This window comes from Bos grunniens, chromosome 15 (genome assembly GCF_055505025.1).
Source record: "Bos grunniens cultivar Pamir isolate PY7600 chromosome 15, Bosgru_T2T1.0, whole genome shotgun sequence".
Lineage (NCBI taxonomy): Eukaryota > Metazoa > Chordata > Mammalia > Artiodactyla > Bovidae > Bos > Bos grunniens.
Genome location: NC_141179.1, coordinates 41897310 through 41917055, shown reverse-complemented (window position 1 = coordinate 41917055; position 19746 = coordinate 41897310). Strand labels below are relative to the sequence as shown.

Below are 19746 nucleotides of genomic sequence, written 5' to 3'. Positions count from 1 at the left end.
GATCCATTAGTGAGACCTGCATAAAGTTCCAGAAAGCCCTGGTGTCAGACACGGCTCTTCTGTGGGCCCCCAAAGCTGGCCTCTGAATGAGGGTGGGTGGTGACTTTTGATAAAGTCCTCTTTGATTCTGTGTCATCCATCCCCCATTAAGCAGATTTTCTGTTGAGGAAGTTGGGAGAGAAGCTGAGATGAAATCCTGGCTCCAGCTGTTTGGTCTTGGGCAAAGCAACATAACTCCTTGTCTGTTTCCTTCTGACTCTCAAATACGGACAATTATATTGCCAACCTCATACGTCTGTGAATTAACTGAAATAATCTCTGCAAGTGCTTAGTACAGGGCCTGACAAATAGCAAAAGTGCGATAATTGTTAGGTGCTGTTATTACTGCTATAACTATCCTGAAAGCCATTCAGGGAAGTTAGTGTTTATGACTGCATCTATGTGCCAGGTTCCAGGTGAAGGGCTTTCCATGCTTTATCCCACCTAATCCTCAAAATTACTCAGCCAGATTGGTAATATTAACTCTTCTAAGGGTGCAGGAAGTTATGTTGTAGCAAGAAGCTCTGCCTCACCTCTCGGTCTGTAATGCTGTTCCCACTGCATGGGCCCTCTGCTTTGGCCTTCTCTTTTCCCTGACTAAGCCCTCCTCCTCCCGTGGTTCTCAGCCTCTCTGTCACTCTGGAAGCCTTTCCTGGCCCACATCTGGGTGTGAGGCCACCACACCTCCATTTCTCTGAGCGCAGCACTTACACACTGTATTCTTGTCACTTCTCTACTTGCCTGGCTCCTCTATCGGTCACCAGACTAGGTCTCAGGCTTTCTCACTGCCTGTGACACAGGACAGCCCTGGCACATATTAGACTGTAAGTACATATGGGATGAACGAATGAAGAAAATGAGTAATGAATGAATGGCCTCATAGTTGGAAAAATGGCAGAGCTGGAGTCTGTCTCCAAAGCCCAAGCTCTTTCCATCATAAAATGGTGACAATCCTGAGACTGTGAAAAATGTCCCGTGAAGTGATATGACTAACCTTTAAGGTTTTACAAACTGCCAGGGTTACACAGTGATTAAGTAGCAAAGCTAACTTTCAGAAGCAGGCATGTCTGTTTCTGGATGCTACTCCATCTCTCCTGTCAGCACCAGAGCTGGGATTATTCAAAACCATGCTGTCTCCCAGGCCTGAAGCTCAGTAATCCTGGAGGAGGCCCATGCCCACACTGCAAGGTCCATGATCCTTCTGCCTGCCAGAGGCATCAGTGAGACCTTTTACTAGATTAATGGTCTGGGTTATACAGACTTGACAGTGGCCTGAGAGTTCCGGGGGGTTATTTGACCTGAGCAATGAAGTTTAGGCATGAGTTGGAAGGGGGAAAAAAAAATCCCTTCACCGAGAAGACATCTGGTCTCTCCACTTCAGAATAAAAGTAATCACCAGGAAGAAAGATTCAGCTCCACAAGCTGTCTTGCTCTTGTACTGCATCCTGCCTCAACCGTCGTCAGCTTACTGCCCTCATTGAGTTCATCATGCTCCTGGACAAGCAAGTGTCTCTGTTCATGTAAGAGCGCAGCCCATGGAGGAGGCAGGAGAGAGGGGCTCCAGCTGAGCCCTGAACAGTAGCCGGCGAATGCATATGCACAGGGTCACAGACATCCGCCGGTCCCAGGAATGGCTGACACAGCTCAGCCCTCTGGAGTGGCGGGAGGATGGGTTTTCAGCATGACAGAGTGAAAACAGCCTCCACTGTGGACTCAGCCAGATCTAGATCACAACATGGATATGCCACTTACTATTTGACCAATCAAAGGTTTCTGGGTGTGATCTGGGTGAGGGGTCTACATGGTAAACGCGCGATCTGTGCTCCTAAGATGTGACTCTTTCGCTTACACGACCAGAATGTCTTGGGCCCAGACCCAGGATTGGAATGGCTGCGTGCAAGCACCTCCACTGTTATGTCTCTCTGGCTGAGTTTGGTGAATACTTTTAGCTACAGCTAATAGCTTGGTGAGACCACGAATCCAGAAGCTTGCCTTGGCTCTCAGAGGCCTGGGCCAACAGCTTCTCCGGAGCCGCAGCAGCGTGTCTGTCCTGTTTTGGTCCAAGAGTAACCAGGCAGCACACATAACGTGCTGTGGACAGCGTGTCCGCCGTGTCCTCAGGACGGTCCTGGGGGGCTGGACGGGGCGGGTGGGCACCTCACAGTCCAGTGTGCTTCCACGGCGAAGGCGGGATCTGGGGCCTCAGGTAACAGCTGAGCAGCGCCAGCTGATGAGTTTCCTGACATCTGAATTATACCAGCCCGAGAAGGGGAGAGGCAAGAGGCTACTGGGTGGTTCTCTCAGGACATGTCAGCCACAACACGGGGACTCTCATGGGAAGACACGACCCCCTCCGATAGTCAGGCCTCCGGGGACAACAGAGGCCCTGCAGGAGGGTAGAAAGGGGCAGTTCCTGGGACCCTGTCTCCTTTAGAATCCTAGGATGTGAGCGTTGGCAGGCCTGTGGGAACACTGAAGCCGGCCTTCAGCAGAATTCTTCCTCTCTAGGCTGAGGCTGTGCCCATTAAGTTCCTGCTGAGGCAGGCCTTGAACTCAGTTCTGGCCACAGGCCATCAGAGGAAGAATTCTTCCTTCAAGTTTTCATCCTGGAATATCTAAAAGGCCTGAGGGGACACTCCAAAGGGAGGAGTGGGAGTGATATCAGAAGCTGACGCGCTAGACTCAGTTTCACTCAGGCTGACGGCCTGTGTGAACATGGGCAGACACTGTACTTCTTTCTTTCCCCATCTGTAACACACCAGGGGCAGGGAGTGAGCCTAGTAAACCCAGGGGATAGTTATGAGGGTAATTTTGAGGGCTTAACTGTCATAGAGAATCTTCATGTGTTCGCTCAGCAAAAACCAGAACAGGTATCCAAAGATCAATCAGGTATTTAAAATACCTTAAGAGTTGTAATGTCCTCGGGATATTGGAAGCATGGGGAGAGTTTATCATCTTCAAAGTATTTTAACCTCAGACACAAAATACATTTCTATATCGGAGACTTTCTTCTACCCATGAGGAGAGCATTATTTTACCCCACTTAACATATGAAGAAACTAAGACCCATAGACATTAAGACACTTGCCCAGGAAGTGGCTGGGTCAAGATTGGAACCAGGTCCATGTGGATCCAAACCCTCTGCTCTGCCTCTCTGTCTTGCTGTCTCTGCTGGGGGAACCACCAATCAATAAGTGGTACTAAAACATCGCTGAAAATCCAATGAACTCTGGAAGGATATGTTTCCCAAATCTGCTTTCTAGGAGGCTCTGCGTGAGTGGAAGATGTAGCACCTCGGGTAAGGGAGGCATGCAGGCTGGTCGGTAGAATCTCAGGCACCCATGCTTGGGAAACAGTTGGGGTTGTCTTGCAATGTTAACCTAACTGCATGTTTTGCTTTATTAAGTAGCATATTCATGTGTGGGGCCAGAGCTGAATTGCTTAGGATTGTAAGGAGAGACTAAGCACCTCTCTCAAGAGAATGGAGAGGTCTGGGCTATGAACATATAGGCTGCTTCACATGAAGTTCTAGAAACCAGCCTCTTGTCCACAGGTCTACCACAGGTCCCACTCGGGCAGATGTGTCTGGATGAAACCCCAAGGGTGGGCTCCTTACCACCCCGTAGGCAATGATGTCTGAGTACATCCTCATTTCTGGGTACACGCTGACCAGGTACCACCGGAAGGTCTTGCACTGCAGCTGTTTCCTCAGAGCCTTCCTTGCAGTGATGTCCCCGATGTCGATTCCTGAGTCCTGTGCGAGATGCAAACACAGAGATGCAGCCGCCACCATGGTATGGCTTTTCCCAGACCCTCCCTAACCACAGTTCTGGAGACTGCCTGGTGAAGGCATTACCTGGGAACTCAACTCAGGCATTTCCCCATGTGTGCCCTAGCCCCATAACCGTCCCTGTTTGGTCTGCAAAACAGGAGATCAGCACCGATGGGGACTGTTATCAAAGGCCATTGAAAATAAAGGGACTGAATCCTTAAAAAATACTAAGAAAAAAAGCTGTGGTCTTTGTGTGAGTAAAAGAAATGGAAGAATATAGTCTGCGTGAGGCTATCACTTTGCTGACACATGTCCGTCTAGTCAAAGCTATGGTTCCCCCAGTAGTCATGTACGGATGGGAGAGCTGGACCATAAAGAAGGCTGAGTGCCAAAGAATTGGTGCTTTCAAATTATGATGTTGGAGTAGACTCTTGAGAGTCCCTTGGACAGCAAGGCGATCAAGCCAATCAATCCTAAAGGAAATCAGTCCTGAATATTCAGTGGAAGGACTGATGCTGAAGCTCCAATAGTTTGGCCACCTTATGTGAAGAGCTGACTCATTGGAAAAGATCCTGATGCTGGGGAAGATTGAGGGCAGGAGAGAAGGGGGCGATGGAGGAAGAGACGGTTGGATGGCATCACTGACTCAATGGACATGAGTTTGAGCAAACTCTGGGAGATAGTGAGGGAGAGGGAAGTCTGGTGTGCTGCAGCCCATGGGGTTGCAAAGAGATGGACATGACTGAGCGACTGAACCGACAACACGGTTACCTCTATCTCAAGAGATAAGATGAGAGATTCTGAACTGTGTGGGCAGAGGGAGAGGAAAGGAAAAGAGTTGAAGATGGAATACTGCTAATTCTAATACTATTTCTAGTGATCAGGGCAGCTAAGGCTTACATAACACAATGTGCCAGGCTCTGTTCCATATGAGACAGACACATATATTTTTATATTTTACTTATAGTAAATGTTTAGGATTCCATGGCAGGTCAGCTGGTAAAGAATCCACATGCAATGCAGGAGACTTCAGTTCAATCCCTGGGTTGGGAAGATCCCCTGGAGAAGGGAATGGCTACTCACTCCAGTATTCTGGTCAGGAGAATTCCATGGACTGTATAGTTCATGGGGTTGCAAAGAGTCAGACACGACTGAGCAACTTTCATTTTCACTTTATATGAAATTTACATATATGGTCCTATTTAAACTCATGAGGGAGCACAACATAACCCTCATTTTATAGATGTGGGAGGTTCAGTGACCTCCTGCATGACTTGCCTAAATCCCACAGCTAGTAAGTGATGGAGTTGAAAGTTGAACCCAATCAGCCTGGGTCTGGAGTTTGTGCTTTAAAATTTCCAGGGCATTTGCAGGAGCCTGACCTTCTGCCTGCTTAGACCAAGTCCTTGTTGAAGAAGCAGAGCCCCTGTCTCTAAGCCTGGGGTGGAGGGGTGCTTAGCACAGACAGTACTATGTCCCTCATTTCCCAGGTGTACCAAAGACGTGGCCCTGAGCCACTGAGGTGGAGCAGGCAAGGAGCAGTCACAGAGACAAGGGTGTGTCCTTGAGTGTGAGCAAGAGAGAACCTCCCACATTTCTTGTGGTCCCAGGAAGCCCTGGGACCTGCACCCCAGCTGTTGAATAGGGCACAAAATCAGCTGAGAAACAGCTGATGCCACAGCAGGAGATCGAGAGGGGTCCCTCCAGTTGGGGATCAGATGGAGACAGGTGACATCTCAGAGGATGACACCATGGAGCCAGGGACCAGACGGGGCAAGTGTCATCTCATAAGATACCAGCCCAGAGTGGAGACAGGAGGATGGGGAAGCACAGGTCTCTCCCTCTGACACTATGGTCCATGCGCTGCCAGTGTGACTCCACCTGGTTCTACCATCAGTTCTGGGATCAAGTTAGTGGGGTTGGGAAAATAATGAAATTGACAGTTTAACTCTGAAATGTCTGGGAAAAACCACAAAGATAGTTGCTGCATGTATCTGGACATGATCAGAACACATTCTTAATATCAGACAATGGGGGCTTGAGTCAAAACAAAAATAAATATAGAAGAAATACATTTATTTTTGTCTACCAAAGTTGAGGTCATGTAAAAATTTGAACTTGCTACAGCCTGAAGGTTTAAGTTCTGGAATCCAAGGGTGCAATTTCAGTGAGGTTATGCCCTTTGAGCATTTCCTAATAACCTCTTCTATGATTGGTCTGCCCCCCAGCTCCTGCCCAGAGCCTTCCCAGCAACTTCTGCTTGTTCTTTCTCTGCTGGACCCCCGCTCCCTGACGATCAGGAAACGTGTCCTGCTGATCTCTGTGCCCCTAGTCTAGCACTGCACCTGAGCTCTACTGATGAGACTGAGTTGAAAAAATATGTATGAAACAATGAACACAGCAACTGATGATAAATGTATCCTGCTCAATCCTCTGTTACGTATTAACTTAAAGACATCTCCTAAGTACTAACTCTTTAAATTTCTCTGTACTTTACCCATACATCACAAAGCTATTTGCCTGGACCCAGGCCATCCCACTTAATGCTATATGTGATGACAAACGAACACTGTCTCAGCTTTTACAGAAAGCCACTAGAAGAATCTGTCTAAGGAAGACCTCCGTGTTTTCCTAAAAAATCTAGGTTCCCATGGGAAAACTTCCTTTCTACATTCAGGATCAAGGGAGAGTTTGTCTCTCTACTTATAACCTAATCAAAAGTGGGAGAGAGACAATACATCACGAGTACACTCTACTTTAACTTCTAAGAGACTCAAGAAACAGAGTTTTGCTCGGCTTCTGTGTCTGGATATCATGTCCCTTTCCCCTTCCTGTTTATTAATTGACTTTTGCCTTCCCATTTTAATGGTTCAGCACATCTGTACTGTGCTGTTCGCTGTAAATTGCATCAAACTATTTTGGAGCAGGAGGCAGAAATTGGGAAATAAGCAAACTTCCTCAGAGAAGGTCACCTTGACCCTTATTATTAGAAAACAATACATGTATCTTCCCTTTTTGCCAAATTGTTAATGTAGAGGGTTGAACAGTGTCCACCCAGAACCTCTGAAGGGGACCTTGTTTGGGAAAAGGGTGTTTGTGGATATAATTAATTAGAGATGTTGAGATGATTCTGGATTTAGGATGATCTTAAATCTATGAGAGAAAGGAGAGGAAACACGGAGACAGAAGCATAGAATGAAAAGACACATCTACAAGCCAAGGAACCCCGAGAGCCCCCCATAAGCTGGAAAAGGCCAGGAAGGATCCTCCCCCAGGGCCTTTGGAGGGAGCACGGCCCTGGCAGTCCCTTGAGTGTGGGCTTCTGACCTCCAAAACTACCAGAGAACACATTTCTGTTGTTTTAAGCCACCCAGTTTGTGATAATTTGTTCCGGCAGTCCTGGGACACTAATATACTTAACCACAAAAAAAGCTGTCCAGTGTTCCTGCCTGCGTGTGCAGCCACACACAGAATTCCTTGTAGCCAAACCTCAAGAATGGTTGTTGCCTAAAAACCACGGTGAGTCATCCTTGGCACTCAGCCTGTCTTCAGGCAAGAGGAAGCAGGGGCGAGTCTAGAGTTTCCGAATCCTGTGTAAGGAAATATTGATGCTTTGCTGCAGACTGACTTTCTGTTTGCTGATAAGCAAACCAACTTTCAATTAAAGTAGAGGAAGCATGAGTGGAAGGCTCCTCTGATCTTCTGAAAGCTTGGGACGGCACGTGGTAAGGGAGTGGCTGAGACCAGGGAAGAACTCCGCATAGAGGGCAGCAAGGGAGGATGACTGCCCAACAAGGGCATGCTGAAGCTCCGGTGAGAATGCAGAAGGTGCAGCTGATGACACTGACAAGAATTTACACTTCTCTAATGCATCTATTTCTGCTTTATTGACTATGCCAAAACTTTTGACTGTGTGGATCACAATAAACTGTGGAAAATTCTGAAAGAGATGGGAATATCAGACCACCTGACCTGCCTCTTGAGAAATTTGTATGCAGGTCGGGAAGCAACAGTTAGAACTGGACATGGAACAACAGACTGGTTCCAAACAGGAAAAGGAGTTCATCAGGGCTGTATATTGTCACCCTGTTTAACTTATATGCAGAGTACATCATGAGAAACGCTGGACTGGAAGAAACACAAACTGGAATCAAGATTGCTGGGAGAAATATCAATAACCTCAGATATGCAGATGATACCACCCTTATGGCAGAAAGTGAAGAGGAACTAAAAAGCCTCTTGATGAAAGTGAAAGTGGAGAGTGAAAAAGTTGGCTTAAAGCTCAACATTCAGAAAACAAAGATCATGGCACCCGGTCCCATCGCTTCATGGGAAATAGATGGGGAAACAGTGGAAACAGTGTCAGACTTTATTTTTTGGGGCTCCAAAATCACTGCAGATGGTGACTGCAGCCATGAAATTAAAAGACATTCCTTGGAAGGAAAGTTATGACCAACTTAGACGGCGTATTCAAAAGCAGAGACATTACTTTGCCAACAAAGGTTCGTCTAGTCAAGGCTATGGTTTTTCCTGTGGTCATGTATGGATGTGAGAGTTGGACTGTGAAGAAGGCTGAGCACCGAAGAATTGATGCTTTTGAACTGTGGTGTTGGAGAAGACTCTTGAGAGTCCTTTGGACTGCAAGGAGATCCAACCAGTCCATTCTGAAGGAGATCAGCCCTGGGATTTCTTTGGAAGGAATGATGCTAAAGCTGAAACTCCAGTCTTTTGGCCACCTCATGCGAAGAGTTGACTCATTGGAAAAGACTCTGATGCTGGGAGGGATTGGGGGCAGGAGGAGAAGGGGACGACAGAGGATGAGATAGCTGGATGGCATCACTGAATCAATGGACGTGCATCTGGGTGAACTCCGGGAGTTGGTGATGGACAGGGAGGCCTGGCGTGCTGCAATTCATGGGGTCGCAAAGAGTCGGACACGACTGAGTGACTGATCTGATCTGAATGCTTTCTATTGGCCAAGCACTGATCAAAGTCCTTCCACATATTAACTTATTTAATTTTCCAAGCAGCCAACTAGGCAGGGTTGAAGGGTTCCAGCTCTGCCTTTGTAGACAGAAGCCTAAGTAAATTGGGAGCAGATGTGACTGGGACTGAGCAGAAGGTATTGCGATGCTGCCACATCAAGGACAGCTGGGGAAAGTCCTGGGGAAAACACAGAGGGATGCAGAACCCATAATTCCTTCCTTTGGTTTCTTTTTCAACTCATCTTTATTGAGTGCCTAGACTGTGTCAGGCACTGTCCTAAGCATCGTGAACACAAACAGGAAGAAGTCACATTCTGTCTGAAAGGAGACTTTGAAAGATCCAGACAAGTAAACAGACTCTGCACAGAGTGTGAAGCATGGAGGGAAGCAGAGTGTTGAGGGGCAACAGAAAAGAGGCCCTTAGTCCATCCCATGGTGTGGGACCGCCAGGATGATGCGGAAGGGGAGGACAGCAGTCAAAGAAGGCTTCCTGGAGTAGGTGATGCTATGGGTGAGCTGGGAAAGATGAGCAGGTAAACAAGGTTGCCCAAATCTGGCTTTCCCAAACCAGCACCTAGAGAGCTTTTCATAGGTTCTGGCACCACTACACACCTCCTCATCAAAATCTCTGAGGATGAGACACAGAATCAACATTTTTAAAAGGTTTCCAAGTGACTCTGATGCAATTGGTCAGTATATCTGTTTTTGGGAGTCCTTGATCAAAGGAGAATGGGATCACACACATGGCCAGCAGATTCATTTGTTAATAAATGTTAGTGAGGTTTTACTGAGCCCTGACCATGCACCTCACCTTGGGCTAGATCTGGTGACACATATAAGAATATCACAATCTGTCCTCAGGGAACCCATGGTCCAGAGCAGTGATTCGCAGCCCTGGATGAACATTAAAATCCCCAAAGAGCTTTCAAAAAAAAAAAAATCCCTAGTTCCCTTCCAAACCAATTAAATCATAATCTCTGGGGTGGAGCCCAAATGATTTTAAAGTTCAGCCAGATTTAAGAGCCATTGATCTAATGAGAAAAAGATTTTTCAGACAACAGAACATTCTCTTGCAGGGTAATGATGCAATGACAGAGACACGCAGGAGAAAAGGGCATTCTTCCCAGATGGGACTGGCTTCTAGAGAAGATGTCAGCAGAGCTGAGTCTAAAAAGATGGAGGAGAAGTGGTAAGGGTGGAGGCTGGGGAAGAAGTTTTGAGAGGAATTGCAAGCAGAGAGGACAAAATGGGCCACCACAGAGAGATAAGAAACAGCCTGACATGGGCAGCACTCAGGGAAGTGTCCCTAGTCCATGCCATCTGCAGAGCCCCCAAACTCAGGGTGGTGGGTGGTGGGACTGGGGAGGTAGTTGGAGGAGACAGTGTAGATCCATGTCCAGTGCTGTTCTCTATGCCTGATCCTGTGCACATGGAGAGTCGTTTAAAGATTTCAAGTAGGACAGTGACATGGTCATTGTGAGTTTAAAAAGATGACTTTGGGTAGTGGGAAGGATAGATTTAAGGGGTAAGACTTGAGTCAGGGAAACCAGCCAGAGGCTCTTGCAGAGGAACAGGCAAGGCCTGAACTCAGAAGCGAGAGGAATGGAAAGGTGGGCTCGATGATGGGCTGGGAATGGAAGATGATTAAAGAATCATGCTCAGGAATAAGCTCACAAGTCTAGGCAGATGGGGGCATCATGCATTTAGATAGAGGATAAGAACAGAAGCAGATTTGGGGAAGAAAGATATACTCAGTTTTGGTCAGATTCAGACTGAAGTGCCTGTGGGAACACCCAGGGGAAGATGTGCAGGTAAAGTCTGAAGCTAAAGGCAGGAGTCAGGCTAAGGTCCTCTCTATGTAGGCAGTGCAGAACCCAAGAGTCACTGGGATTTCCCTGCAGAAGTATATCACAAGAGCAGACGCCCAAGGATGGATCCCTGGGGAGCACTTAAACATTCCCTGGAAGTAAGAGTTGCCTACAAGGAGTTAGGAGCAGTCAGAGAGATGAGGACGGTCTAGGGTGTGGAATCATGGAGCCAAGGGAGTGAAGAGTTTCAAGGAAAGGGTGGGATCCTGTAAGTTGAAGACTTTAAAATATTCATTAAATTAAGCAGGTGATAACTCTGATAACCCATGATAACTCTGTCAAAAGCAGCTTCAGTATTGATATGTGACTTCAGAAGTGAATGGGAGGTGCAGAGTGGCTCTTTCCACCAGCCTGAGAGAGGCAGAAAGGGGAGTTTGGACATAGTAGTGAACAGGGGGTCCAGAGGAAACACACTGACCTCTTCCTTCTCCTCCTAAAGGCTTTATCCTGGACATTTCCACCTCTCATCTGTCCTTGTCTTACCACCCCCTCCAGCCCCACCCACTTGACTTGGTCTGAACTCCTCTAGGAGTCACCAGCAGACAGTTTCATCATTTTCCAATTACTTTTACTCAAAGTACACTCAATTCTCTACCACTCTTCGTATTTGCTGTTTGTTTCAACATCTGTCAGCTGCAATGGCGGGGGGTGTGGTGGAGAAGGCTACAAAGTTTGCAGCTTTATGGTGCAGAGAGAAGGGGGACAAGGACATGCACAGGACCCCAGTCCTTCACAGAACCCGGGGAATCACACTGCTTTGCTGGTGAGCTCCTGGGGAATTTCCAAGTGTGCTCAACATTTTGCTCTCAGAGGACTCCCACAGCAGGGCTCAGCATCTTGCCCAGAGTGCTGTGATCCAACGCCCACAGCCACAGATGGGTCCAGAATGCACCACCGTTTCCCTAGAAACACTCCCACTGTCAGAGCTGCGTTCGGGGCTGGTTCATCAAGGTTGGACTCCCGCTGGTACTGCTGGGGTTCCTCATTCTTTCTCCCGACTGCTGAAGTCTCACTGATTGTACAAAGGTGCAGCCAACCCAAGACCCCTCCCCATGGTGGTGGTCCTTAGGGGGCTGCTTGAAAGATCCCGCCCAGCCTACTTTCTCAATCCCTCAGCCTGAGTAAAATATTAGCTTGGTGGAGACATCAGGAAACAAGGCCTTTACATGGAAACTTTAAGCAAAGATCAACCATTTTCCTGTCCAGAAGAGAGAGCAGAGGCTTTCCAAAGGACTCTCGAGGAGAAGCCACGGCCTTGGGAGCAAAGCAGGAGGTCATGCAGTCAACAGCTCCATGTCACATAAAATGCAACCTAAGCAATGACCTTCAGGCAGACTGGCTGGCAGGCAGGTGGGGATCCCATGTCTGGCATCTGTTGGGTTCGCCTAACCCAGCTGTCCAAGGTCATTTCCATATGACACACAGCAAGGCTGAACAAAGCTACCAGAGATACACTGCTTCCTCTCTTGCACTTTTTTAAAAAAAAATATTTTTTAATTGAAGGATAATTGGTTTACAGAATTTTGTTGTTTTCTGTCAAACCTGAACATGAATCAGCCATAAGTACACATATGCCCCCTCCCTCTTGAACCTCCCTCCCATCTCCCTCCCCATCATATCCCTCTAGGTTGATACAGAGCCCCTGTTTGAGTTCCCTGAGACATACAGCAAATTCCCTCTGGCTTTCTATTTTACATATGGGAATGTAAGTTTTGCAGCCATGAAATTAAAAGACGCTTACTCCTTGGAAGGAAAGTTATGACCAACCTAGACAGCATATTAAAAAGCAGAGACATTACTTTGCCAACAAAGGTCTGTCTAGTCAAGGCTATGGTTTTTCCAGTTGTCATGTAGGGACGTGAGAGTTGGACTGTGAAGAAAGCTGAGCGCTGAAGAATTGATGCTTTTGAACCGTGGTGTTGGAGAAGACTCTTGAGAGTTCCTTGTTCTGCAAGGAGATCCAACCAGTCCATCCTAAAGGAGATCAGTCCTGGGTGTTCATTGGAAGGACTAATGCTGAAGCTGAAACTCCAATACTTTCGCCACCTCATGTGAAGAGCTGACTCATCAGAAAAGACCCTGATGCTGGAAGGGATTGGGGTCAGGAGGAGAAGGGGACGACAGAGGATGAGATGGCTGGATGGCATCACCGACTCTATGGACTTGAGTTTGAGCAGACTCCGGGAGTTGGTAATGGACAGGGAGGCCTGGTGTGCTGTGATTCATGGGGTCACAAAGAGTTGGACACGACTGAGCGACTGAACTGAACTGAACTGAATGTAAGTTTCCATGTTACTCTTTCTATACATTTCACCTTCTCTTCTCCTCTCCTCATGTCTGTAAGTCTGTTCTCCATGTCTCTTTCTCCATTGTTGCTCTGCAAATAAACTCTTCAGTACCATCTTTCTAGATTCCATATATACATGTTAGTATACCATATTTATCTTTCTCTGACTTACTTCACTCTGTATAATAGGCTCTAGGTTCATCCACCTCATTAGAATGGACTCAAATACATTCCTTTTTATGGCTGAGTAATATTCCATTGTTTATATGTTCCACAATTTATTTATCCACTCATCTGTCGATGGACATCTAGGTTGCTTCCTGTTCTGTGCTAAGTCACTTTAGTAGTGTCTGACTCTTTGCGACCCCATGGACTGTAGCCCTCCAGGCTTCTCTGTCCATGGGATTTTCCAGGCAAGAATACTGGAGTGGGTTGCCATTTCCTCCTCCAGGGGATCTTCCTGACCAGGGACCCATGTCTCTTTGTATCTCCTGCTTTGGCAGGTGGGTTCTTTACCACTATCACCACCTGGGAAGTCCCACATGTTCTAGCTACTGTAAATAGTCTGCTGCACTTCTTAAATACGGGTGACTGGAAGGCCCTTGAGAAACCTATATGCAGGTCAGGAAGCAACAGTTAGAACTGGACATGGAACAACAGACTGGTTCCAAATAGGAAAAGGAGTACATCAAGGCTGTATATTGTCACCCTGCTTATTTAACTTCTATGCAGAGTACATCATGAGAAACGCTGGACTGGAAGAAGCACAAGCTGGAATCAAGATTACCGGGAGAAATATCAATAACCTCAGATATGCAGATGACACCATCCTTATGGCAGAAAGTGAAGAGGAACTCAAAAGCCTCTTGATGAAAGTGAAAGAGGAGAGTGAAAAAGTTGGCTTAAAGCTCAACATTCAGAAAACGAAGATCATGGCATCTGGTCCCATCACCTCATGGCAAATAGATGGGGAAACAGTGGTCACAATTTCAGACTTTATTTTTTTGGGCTCCAAAGTCACTGTGGATGGTGATTGCAGCCATGAAATTAAAAGACGCTTACTCCTTGGAAGGAAAGTTATGACCAACCTAGATAGCATATTCAAAAGCAGAGACATTATTTGCCAACAAAGGTCTGTCTAGTCAAGGCTATGGTTTTTCCAATGGTCATGTATGGATGTGAGAGTTGGACTGTGAAGAAGGCTGAGCACCGAAGAATTGATGCTTTTGAACTGTGGTGTTGGAGAAGACTCTTGAGAGTCCCTTGGACTGCAAGGAGATCCAACCAGTCCATTCTGAAGGAGATCAGCCCTGGGATTTCTTTGGAAGGAATGATGCTAAAGCTGAAACTCCAGTCCTTTGGCCACCTCATGTGAAGAGTTGACTCATTGGAAAAGACTCTGATGCTGGGAGGGATTGGGGGCAGGAGGAGAAGGGGACGACAGAGGATGAGATGGCTGGATGGCATCACTGACTCGATGGACATGAGTCTCAGTGAACTCCGGGAGTTGGTGATGGACAGGGAGGCCTGGCGTGCTGCGATTCATGGGGTCGCAAAGAGTCGGACACAACTGAGCAACTGAACTGAACTGAACTGAGAGGACTAGAGGGCTTCACCGGTGGCTCAGTGGTAAAGCCTCTACCTGCCAATGAGAAGATGTGGGTTTGATCCCTGGGTCAGGAAAATACCCTAGAGAAGGAAATGGTAACTTACTCTGGTATTCTTGCCTGGGAAATCCCATGGACAGAGAAGCCTGGTGGTCTACAGTCCAAGGAGTCACAGAGAGTTGGACACAGCTTAGTGTTTAAACAATAAGAGGGCTAGAGGACAGTAGCAGACAATGATGAGGTTCTCTGAAGGTAACAAGCAGCCTCAAAAATGCCCAGAATGGGTCCCTTCTCCTGAGGGTCCCTGTGGGAGTGCCCCACCCACATGGTTCAAGAAATCCCAAAGGTATAAGGACGTTGCTTATTGGTTTGGTCAAAGTTTCAACGGAGAAGCTTGCATTCAGTCTACAGGGATATTAAGGTGCATTTGGTGAATTTTGGTAATTTCTGGGATATTTGTAGTCTGGGACCATGAAATATCCATTGCCAGAGAAGCTGAGGACCTGAGAGCATGTTGGAAACTTGGAGCCACCTGGTTCAACTTTCTCAGATGGAATGAGGACATTGTGGTCTGGAGGGAAAGGAGCCCACGTTCAAGGAGGAGGTGACCAGAGATGGGGCGGGTAAGACACACCTTAGCACGCCATAGCACCCTACAGTCAGGCCCTTTTCTGCATTATACAGTATCTTAGGACTGAGAGTTCACTCAGCATGGCAAACAAGACTCTGGCTGTCTCCTGGGAAGAAGAGTTTAGTTGTACATTTGCTTTGTTTGTTTGCTCCCCATCAACCCTCAAGAAAGCCATCCCCACAGTGGCTTCCTACCTCTTGGGGTATGTTCCATGCCATGTACACATGGCTTTTAAATTCGTCCATCCAGACTTCAGCCACCCTGAGGGCGTTCCTGCGGACATGGGCCGTGAGGTCCTCGGTGTAGGGCTTGTGGGCTCGCTCGATGTGGGCAATCCGTGAGCAGGGCAGGACCTCCACGCTCCCACCACACTGCCATACCTGCGGAAGACATAGAGCCACTCATCAGTGCCCAGACTTGACTCTGAGCCTTGAACCCAGACCACGGGTGACAATGAACAGGACCTTGGACCCATCCAGCTCTCCTCACCTTACTCTCCTGCCTGCAAAGGGAGCGCGCCGTACCTTAATTCTACTCCTAGAACTGGAAGGTTATTGAGTCATTCATTCGTGTCTTGTTTCCGTTTGCTGTGGTTACCAGCAAAGAGTTAATGCACCCTTCCTCTCCAGTCTTTCCACCTTCCTTCCCCCAAGGAAGACACTAGACATTTCATGACCAGTTATCTGAGTTCTCCTTGCCCCAAGTTAACAAAATCCTTGGTAATTTTCTCTGCAGCAGTGCTTGACATGGAGGGACCAGCAGAACCTGCAGGAGAGATGTCACGTTACAACGAGCCTGCACAAGGATGAGCAATCTCCACAGGGAGAGCCAGCGCCCTGCTCCTGCTCCATCCTTCCTGGGCCCTGAGTTCTGATGGAACCCAAGGAAGGCGGAGGTTAAAAGGAAGGAATGATATGAAACTTCTCCTGATTTTGGTGAGTAGGAGCTTCAATTGGCGGAGAAGGCAATGGCAACCCACTCCAGTACTCTTGCCTAGAAAATCCCATGGATGGAGGAGGAGCCTGGTGGGCTGCCATCTATGGGGTCACACAGAGTCGGACACGACTGAAGTGACTTAGCAGCAGCAGCTTCAACTGGATGCAATTCAGTTTTGAAAAATAAAGAAAACTGACCTTGCAACCTGAGTGTTGAGGGACAGTGTCTTGGAGCCCTTGCCACAATCATCCCAGCCACTCTGGACGTCTAGCGTTCTGGAACATGCATGTCCTTTTGTGCCTTTAGGCCTTTTCTCACCCTATTTGCAATTTGGGGATGCCCGCCCTACTCTTCTCCAGCTGAAAAAAATTATCATCTCTCAAGATCTCGGCCACACTGTTGTGGGGTCTTTGCTCAGTTCTTGGGGCACAGCTGATGGCTCCCTCCTCTGGCCCTCAAAGCTCTTGACACCACAACTTACCTGCTACTCTGTTCCTAGAGGGCAGAGTATCTCATTCATTTCTCTAGCACTGAACACAGCCTGGTACATATAGGTGTTTGGTAAGTACTTTTTGAATAAATATTTAAATGATTGGTGTATATAACCAGACAATCGATCAATAAATGATTAATGCTTAATAAAGTGGGATGGACCTGAAATACCTGATCAGAACTGATGAGTAAGACTTTGGAGAAAAGCAATCAAGATCTCCTGGTGGACAGCAGTGGTTGTTTGTCAGGTATTGTCAGTTGAGCAATTTGGCAGATGATATTCACGCCTGTAACGTGCACCCATCAGCACCCACAGGTCTTCCTCTAAGGCTAGGTCAGTTTCAGGTTTAGCTTAATTTCCCCCTGTGTTGCTTAGGAAGAGACTGCCTTCTCTTCCACCAGGCTTTTTCACACCAACTGGTCCCTGTAGGTTGCTAGAGTTGGAAAGCAAGGGACTGACTTACCACTTTCTGAGCTTCTCTTGCATTTAGTATACCATTTAGGGTTGATGGGCTTCCCTTGTGGCTCAGCTGGTAAAGAATCCACCTGCAATGACCTGGACTTGATCCCTGGGTTGGGAAGATTCCCTGGAGAAGGGAAAGGCTACCCACTCCAGTATTCGGGCCTGGAGAGTTCCATGGACTGTATAGTCCATGGTGTTGCAAAGAATCGGACACCACTGGGCAACATTCACTTTCACTTTAGGGCCAATGGAAAGGAAACAAGCATCTCCACTGAGCATCCCCTGTGTGCCAGCACTGGACTGTGTAGCATGGCGGTTATGAGCAAAGGGTTTGAACTCAGACTACTTGGATTGAAATCCGGGCTCTGGTTCATACTAGCTGTGTGACCGTGAGTTATTCACTTGATCTCAGTGTGTCTCAGTTTCCTCATCTCCAATGGGGATCCTAATATTCCCATCTCATGAGGCTGCTGAGAAGATTAAAGGGCTAATATACAAAGTGCTTAGAAAGATGCCTAGCACATAATTAGCACTTGATCAGCCTCAGCTACTATTGTACAAATGATGTACGGTGGAATCTTCAGAATAAGATACTGTGAGGTAGTGGTTATTGCGCATGCGTGCGTGCTAGATCGATTCAGTCATGTCTGACTCTTTGCAACTCTATGGACTGTAGCCTGCCTGGCTCCTCTGTCCATGGGATTCTCCAAGCAAGAATACTGGAGTGGATTGTCTAGGGGATCTTCCCCACCCAGGGACCAAACCTGTGTCTTACGTCTACGGCACTGGCAGGAGGGTTCTTTGCCACTAGCGCCACCTAGTGGTAGCGCCGCTGGAAGCCCAATGGTTATTATCTCCAATGCCAAATGCGGAAACTGAGACCAAGGCTGTCCCTTGCCCAAGACCACACAGCTGTTACGGAAAACAGAAGGATGTATCTGAACTTGACTAAAGCTCAAGGAAGAGCTAGTGCTTCCCCTAGGGTGACCAAGATTTGAAGGAGGTTCCCACACCCAGGGGTGTTTCTGCGGATCAGAAGAGGGAGCCATGGGAGGCCCCAGGCTGTGCATCTTTGTGTCTATGACCTCCGCATTCTGGGACTGTGCTGATTTCCAGTTCACAGGTTGCTCAGATTTTTCAAGAAAAGCCTTGTAAATACCGTGAATATGTTACTGACAACACAGAGTCAGGGTAATTATTCTTTGTGCAACCAGAATGGAGGCTACTAATTGACATATTTCAGCAACACAGAACATGATTTGTAACAAAGCTGTTTTATTCCAAGACCAGTCTCTCAAAGAGTTGGTCACCATTTCACCTCAGAGTGGACACATGTGCTATGGTTCTAATCAGAAGGGTGGCTGCAGCACCTCCCACTGTGCCTTTGGCTGCTCAGTGAAAGCAGCAGGGTGGACTCTGCTGAGCTCTTGAAGCCACACCCCTGTCCCCATCCTGCAGCCACGCCCTCATCCAGACCACTGCCGTGTCCCATCTGGACACGGCAACAGCCTTCGAACAACTGCCTTTTTTCCTCTCTTCCTCCAGTCTCGTCTCCACCTAGCAGCCAGAATGATTTTATTTTAAATTGGAGAATAATTGTTTCACAGTGTTGTATTGGTTTCTGTCCTGTAACAATGTGGATCGGCCATAAGTATACATATGTCCCTTCCCTCTGGATCCTTCCTCCCAACCCCCACCCCTCCTTACCCCTCTAGGTTGTCCTAGAGAACTGGGTTGAACTCCCTGTGTTACATGCTGCTTCCCACAAACTATCTATTTTACATATGGTAGTGTATATGTTTCAAAGCTATGCTCTCAATTCGTCCCACCCTCTCCTTCCCCCACTGGCCACAAGTCTGTTCTCTACATCTGTGTCTCTATTTCTACCCTGCAAACAGGTTCATCAATACCATTTTTCTGGATTCCATATATATACATTAATATACAACATTTGTTTTGAAGGTGCACCCTGGATCGTGTCCTGTAGGCACTGCACCCTTCCCAGTACAGCCTCTGAAGCTCCTGGGGCCTGGCCCCTGCCTGTCCCTCCAGCCTCATGCTTGCTCCCTGACACAGTCCACGCTGGAGCCACACTGACATTCCTCTGTTTCCTCCAGCACACCCGGGTTCCTCTCACCTATGGACTTCTGCACATGCCATTACATAGCCCCCCAACCCCACTTCATGTAACATTCTCAGGGTGTCACTTCAGCGTCACAGTTCTGTATCCCCTTCAACTAGGTTAACCTCTCATGTTCTGTGGCCCCAGCCCTATCTTTCCCGATCATGACAGTCTTGTATTTGCTTCTTTGACTATCTCCTTCCCTCTTTCAAAATGTTCTCCAAGCTCTTTACCTGATTCTTCTTTAGACAGGTACTAAATGGTGCCTAGAACAGATCATGGGTTTCCAGCAGAGGTGGGGTGGCTGGGCCGGGTCGGAGTAGCACGTAGTGTTTAAAAGCACAGCTTTGAAGCCAGAGAGAATTGGATTCAAGTGTTTTTCTCTGCCACTTGCTGCTGTCACCTTTGGCAGGATATCTCCTCCCAAGCCTCAATTTCACCCCAGAGAAGAAGGGGATGGAGTGCAGATATGTATTTACCCTGAGCCTGCCTCCATGTGAGCTCTGCATGCATGGTAGTTGAGGCGGGGGCAGGATATCTGGGT

The 19746-nt window shown here is 47.6% G+C and overlaps 1 protein-coding gene across 1 annotated transcript in view; it reads right to left on the bottom strand.

Moving 5' to 3' along the window:
- GALNT18 (polypeptide N-acetylgalactosaminyltransferase 18) overlaps positions 1-19746 on the bottom strand; it is a 353258-nt gene that overhangs the window by 52711 nt on the left and 280801 nt on the right. Inside the window, exons 7-8 of the mRNA XM_086340033.1 lie at positions 15384-15569; positions 3656-3793 (exon numbers count right to left, since the gene is read on the bottom strand). Of these exons, the coding sequence (XP_086196159.1) occupies positions 3656-3793; positions 15384-15569 (324 nt within the window). The remainder of the gene's footprint in view (positions 1-3655; positions 3794-15383; positions 15570-19746) is intronic.